The sequence below is a fragment of the Corvus hawaiiensis genome, chromosome 3 (assembly GCF_020740725.1).
Source record: "Corvus hawaiiensis isolate bCorHaw1 chromosome 3, bCorHaw1.pri.cur, whole genome shotgun sequence".
In the NCBI taxonomy this organism is placed as follows: domain Eukaryota; kingdom Metazoa; phylum Chordata; class Aves; order Passeriformes; family Corvidae; genus Corvus; species Corvus hawaiiensis.
In genome coordinates this window covers 84,513,970-84,519,969 of record NC_063215.1, presented here as the reverse complement: position 1 = coordinate 84,519,969, position 6,000 = coordinate 84,513,970, and the positions used below count along the sequence as shown (strand labels likewise).

At 48.4% G+C, this 6,000-nt stretch overlaps 1 protein-coding gene across 1 annotated transcript in view; it reads left to right on the top strand.

The window, feature by feature from the left end:
* The first annotated feature begins 246 nt into the window (after nt 1-246).
* Nucleotides 247-6,000, top strand: part of KIF26B (kinesin family member 26B) — a 295,183-nt gene continuing 289,429 nt past the window's right edge. The window contains exons 1-2 of the mRNA XM_048298554.1: nt 247-946; nt 1,202-1,603. Of these exons, the coding sequence (XP_048154511.1) occupies nt 884-946; nt 1,202-1,603 (465 nt within the window). The 5' untranslated portion in view covers nt 247-883. The remainder of the gene's footprint in view (nt 947-1,201; nt 1,604-6,000) is intronic.

The following is a 6,000-nucleotide window of genomic DNA, read 5'->3' as shown; positions in this document are numbered from 1 at the left end:
CTTTTCTTTCCTAGTTATTTAGGGAAGATTGGGAACACTTGTGAAATCATGTTCATTAAAGCCTGAATAGAGGCAACTAACCAATAAGTGCGGTGGAAGCAACAAGGTTCTCCCCCCTCCTCGCACCCACCCGCCCTTTTCAAGAACGGGGGGAAATCACAGACGTCAATCAAGAAATACTGCAAAATAAAATGGACCCTCCCGGCAGCCGAGGCATCGCGCAGAGCAGCGGTGAGGCTCTGGCAGTCTACTGGCAGCCTCCGGCGCCGCCAGCCCTGCAGCTCCGCCGCTGACCGGGGAGCGCACGGGGCTCCGCAGCCCGGGTCTTCCCTTCCCTCCCTTGCAAAACTGTCAGGCACAAATGGGCAGGAGGATATTGGCTGCAAGGGGCGCGGAGGCTCCTCCCAGAGCCTGGATCCCGATATTTTTGGAGGATTTCTTTTAACTCAGTTACAAACCTTGGTGAAGGGAACAAGTTGCCGCTGTAGCGGAGGCAGAAAGCGCCTCTGCTTGGGAGAGCGCGGATCCCGCTCCTTCTTTCGCCTTCCCCAGACTACCTTGGATGCTTCACCTCACTTGCGGATGAGAGCTGTGCTGCCTATCGGGGGGATCGCTCCTGATTTGGATGTTGCTGTTTCTGTGAAAACAAGGGTTGTAAGGGAATGAGAGGGGAGACAATGAAGGAAAACCGACCGGGAGAGAACGCCAGCTCCAAGCGTTTTCCCGAGAACTGACGGGTGTCTTGGGGCTGAGCGATCCCGTCGGAGGCGGCGGAGGGAGCAAGCCTGCCCGCTCCACGGGGGACTTCCCGGGACCGGCTATTCCCTTCGGATGCGGGCTGGGAAACCTCTAAGAAATTCTCCCGCCGCCCTGCGAAGCCACCATGAATTCAGTGGCTGGAAATAAGGAGAGGATTGCGGTCACGGCGCGGAGCAGAAAATACGGGGTAAGTTGTCGGCGCCCGGGCGGCTCGGAGCGGTGGACGCCACCGTGCCGGGGCTCCTGCGCCTCCCTCCCGGCGGCTGCCGGCGATCGTGCCCCGGCCCCGCGCAACTTCCGCGGTGCGGGGCGGCGGCGGCTCGGGGCGCCCCGCGGAGGCGGGCGCGGCGCGGGGGCCACCGCGGGCGCGGAGCGTCCGAGCGAAACTTGCCGGCGCCGCCGCGCCTCCCTGCCTGACCCGCTGCTCCTTCTCCCGCTCCAGGTGACGGACCCCTGCTCCCCCACCAAGCCCGCCGCCCCCTTCTCCCCCGAGAGCTGGTACCGGAAGGCGTACGAGGAGTCCCGGGCGGGCGGGCGCCCGGCGCCGGAGGGAGCTGGCTCTGCCCTGGGCTCCTCCGGCACCCCGTCCCCCGGCTCCGGCACCTCTTCGCCGGGCTCCTTCACCGGCTCGCCGGGACCCGCCTCGCCCGGCATCGGCACCAGCTCCCCCGGCTCCCTGGGCGGCTCGCCGGGCTTCGGCACCGGCTCGCCGGGCTCTGGCAGCGGCGGCGGCTCCTCGCCGGGCTCGGACCGCGGCGTCTGGTGCGAGCACTGCAACGCCCGCCTGGCGGAGCTGAAGAGGCAGGCACTGAAGCTCCTCATCCCCGGGCCCGTAAGCAGTAAGGTGAGAGCGGGGCCGGGGGAGGCGGGGGGTCCCTGTGCCCGGAGCGGCCCCCAGCAGCCGCCGGGGCTGTCGGCCACCTGGGCTCCCCTCTGCCGCTGTCACCGCTGAGCGCTGTGGGGTTTATTTGTGGTCTCCCCTTCTTGGTTTTGTTCCCTTTTTCCATGCCCTCCTCCTGCTTCATGTGGAGCAGAGTGTCTCTGTCTCCGGAGGGCTGCCTGGCTTCAGGGGCATCTGTGACAGTCCTTTCAGCACGCTGCTTTTCTCCGTCTCTCATTGTATTGAGAGCGGTTCTGTGCTATTTCCTGAGCGCTTTTTTTTTTTTTTTTTTTTCGAGGAGGGGGGATAAGTAAGGGTGGGAATATTACTTTGGAATCACTGGTCCCTTGCCCTTTTGCTGTCTTTGATTCCTACAGGATGGATTTACTAAACATCCTTAGACTTGGCACTTGGCAGCCAACTTAGTGATAAGGTGTGTACGTACGGTCTGACGCCAGTGGTTTCTACCTCCATTGAGGGAGAAACTCTCCTGTAGCTCTGGGCTCACATGAGGCATCAAAATGCTGTGTGAGCCCAAAGGTCACCCAGTGAGGCTGTGGCAGACCAGGGCATTGAACCCAATTCTCCTTCTCTTTTAGCAGAAGGATAACTTGGTGATGCTTCTCTTATAGAGAAGTGCCAGATTTTTTTTTTTTTTTTTTTTTTTATTCCCTATAAGGCTTGAAAATACTTGAAGCTGCTGGACCCTGAATGTTGGGTTGAATAATCCTGTGGCTAAAGAGGATGTGTGCATTTCTGACATTTGGTCTCAGGTTTTAAGAGCTGACCGATCCTGAATACAGTTGGAAGCCTGCTTTCTGCCTCTCTTGGGGTATTTGTACTTCCAAAGGCATACTCTGAAATTCCTTGGTTTTGTTTTGTTTGGCATTGTTTTTTTCCTGTTTGTTGTGCATATATGATTAAGGCTAACAGCCCTAAAGGAGTGACCAGCAGCCCTTGGCTGACCACATACTACTAAAATAGTAAGCGTTGGGTTCCTCCATAGCAACCCTGTGAGCGTTGTGTTGTGAATGGGTCTGCAGCTCCTGGAATGCAGTACAATGTAATTTTGTTTGCCTTGTTGGGTCCAGGTACTATCAAATGATAATATTTACTCTTGCACTTCAAAGAGTTTTCATTAGTGGTTACAATAAAGAGGTATCATGGAAAAGAGCCAACTTCTGAGAAAAGGTCCCTGGTATTGCTGTTGTGTTGTACTCTCCATGATTTATTTATGTGCTCTTTGAGAGGGAGTTGGTGCTCTCATGAACAAAAGACTCTAGGGCTGGTTGTTACCTTGTCTCAAGAGCTGACTTGACTGAATTATTCATGAAAGGGAAAAGGTGGATCCACCAAAATTAATAGTGAATTTAACCACTAATACATGGTTGATTCACTGTAATGTGGCCCTGTACCAAAATCTTGTCAAATTTCAGGCTGTGTGATTTGACAGTAATTACCAGCTGTGAGTATAGGTGGGAAATTACTGATACAGATATGGGAGCCATTAGAATAACTGAGATTTGGGGTGGAGGGGAGGATAAAACTAACATCAAGGCACAGTGTTAAATAGAAATTGACTGATTTTAGTCGTGTGAATGTTTGCACAGGGCTCCCTTACTGCACTAGTGATTGATGTTGCCCATCCTAGCCTTCCTGAGAGGTTACCCTTGTGTTTCTACTGTTATTTGTTCTGCTGTTCGCTTAGTTTAGCTGATGGTGTTGGACAGGCCAATCTTTAGCCTTTTGTCCTCCTTACCCATGTTCTTATTTTCTTTTTACACCTTCTTTCCAAACCTTCCAGTTCTGTAGGAGTGCCACTTACCAAAGCGCTATCCAATCTGTGCATTTAGGAGCAAGGGAGGAGGCACAATTAGGTGGTCTTCATGGGCATTGGTGACCCTCTGCCCTGTTTGTTATGCTTGATAGCTCTTGCAGGCTCAATCCTGTTGAGGTACCCCAGCCTTTGACACACAACTCCCGTCTATGGTGGGTGCTGCTGGCTGTGACTGTTTGCAGAAGCATCTTTCTCTCATCCTTTCTGGCTTATGACTGTTGACTTTCTGGGCTTGTGATTTTTGCCTTCAGCAGGTGCTGCCCAGCAGAGTGAGGTTCTGGGCTAGGTGATGTGGGACACAAACTTCATGGCTGGTGCTGCTGACTTCTTTGGATTTGTTATACTGTGGTGGTCTTGGAAATTTGCTCTTGCTGATGTCATGGAGTAGCCTTATCAGTGTCTACTTTGAGGAAAGCAAGGTGTTGGCATGGGCTCTGCTAGTTCAGTCAGGGCCTGTGAGCTGCCTCTGTGTGTGCCAGAGTAACACTCTGGGGATCCCTTCTGAGGGTGAGATGTACAGGGTTTCTCAGGAATGTGGAAACCTGTTTGTGTCTGCCAAAAACTAGCTTTGGTTTGGGTTGAGTCTACAACACTGTGTTAATGTAGCTGGCATTTTTTCAGGGTCCTGTGAGATCTGCTCTTGATTGCTGCTATGGAAATATGGGGTTTTTTGAGTGTGGAATGGATCCTGTGACTGAGTTAAGTAGAAGAAGGAGCAGATCATATTCCTGATTCTGGGTATTCCCTCAGAACTTGCAAAGCATCCTGCAACTCAAGACTGTGGTGCCCATAGGACACAGCTAATTGGTGATATGCCTTTATTAGAACTATTAAATGAAGCATTTAAAATGTATCTGTCATCTTTTAGTCAACCATGTCTGACATATATTTTGTGTTGTTGCTGTTGAAGACAACTTAGAAATTTCTATGGTATTATAAGTATAGTCTGTGGCACCTGTTTCCCATTTATGCTGCATTTAGAAATGCTTACGATCTGAGATAGTGTGTGTTGCCGAACAAGCAGAATATGAGAGTATCTGTGTTTTAACGTGTATCTAGTAGCAGATATTGGAATCTGCAGTAACCTATCCAAATGTGAACCTACACCGATGTTTTGGACAGTGTGCAATCATCTAAAGGTTTGTGTATAGCTGTCAAGTGTAGTAGTATACTTAATTGCTTCATAAACAGAGCAGGCTTCGTGCATGAAGCTATCTACTGAAGCTTTTCATTTGATTGAGAAAAAGCCACACTTAACCTACAGCAAACTGCTTCTGTCTAGGTCATTGTTAGTGTTGAGGTGTTTAGCTTTCTGTTTTAAATAGAAACATTCTCTCCTAATACATCAAAAGGATGGAAACTTTGGTGGTTTTCTTTTTTTTTTTTTTGGTGAGACACAAAGGTGAAGAATATATAATTATAATTACATTATTTTATTTTAGCCATTTAAAATGCCAGGTTCCCTGCCAACAGCAAGAAGAATAGTGCTAAAAGCTTATTGTTTCTTTTTCCTCTTCTTGTGATACAGATGTGACTTAATGATGTTCAGCAATTACGTGCATAGAAGGGATTATATTTTATGAGAATTAAATCTTATTGTAACCCCCAAGCGAAGCAGGCCTGTGGGAATTGATTAGCACAGGTGGTTGATATAGTTGCACACTGCAGTTTGTGACTGAGGGCATCTTGGAGCTTTTGGTGCCTGTTGTTGGTGGGGTTTATGTTGCATGATGATTGTCTCAAATTACTAATACAGATTTTTTTTTTTTATGCTAAGCTTTTTCTTAGGCTGTATTTTTAGGAGGGCATCAGACAAAGTTCTAGCATAGAAATTTATGGCCTCATACTCCCTATATCAAAATTTGCGTGAAATCCGTTTGCTTTGAATTCAAACCTGTGATATCACCTGTCTTCAATGAGCATTAACCTCACAGGCATCTAACAGTTGAAGAGTTGCTACATGGATGTGTAACAAATTAAATTGTGTGTTAATAATCAATTGAATGCTAATAAGAATGCTCGCAAGCTGACGGTTATAAATTTCTTAGTATGGGATTCCAAAAATCCTGAATTCAGCCTTTAAACCGAGGTAATTTGTGTGTGTAAACATGAATTGCTGCTTGGGCATATTGTGATTGGGTCAGGAAGTAAGGATCCTACTATAAATAGTAAAGATGGATAGCACTGATGTTGTTTGGTGGTTTATATTGTGGACTTTCCCTTACCTAAAAAGTCTGTGCTTCTGAGTATAAGAATTGGGTAAATTCTGAGCAGTCTTTTGCTTCCCTCTGAGCACAAGAGGGAAGGAAAGGACTTACATTCAGGGTACAGTTTTGTTTTGGTTTTTTTCACCAATTTACTGGCACTATCTGATTTTTTTTTTTTTTTTTTTCCGCTAACATATTGTGGAATTAGTCTTCTTTTTCAGGGTTGTTTAGTGGTCAAATTACTCATAATTACTAATAACGAAGAAAGCCCTGAAGCTGATGTAATGAAAAATAGGTTTCTGTTAGCTGGTAGCTAC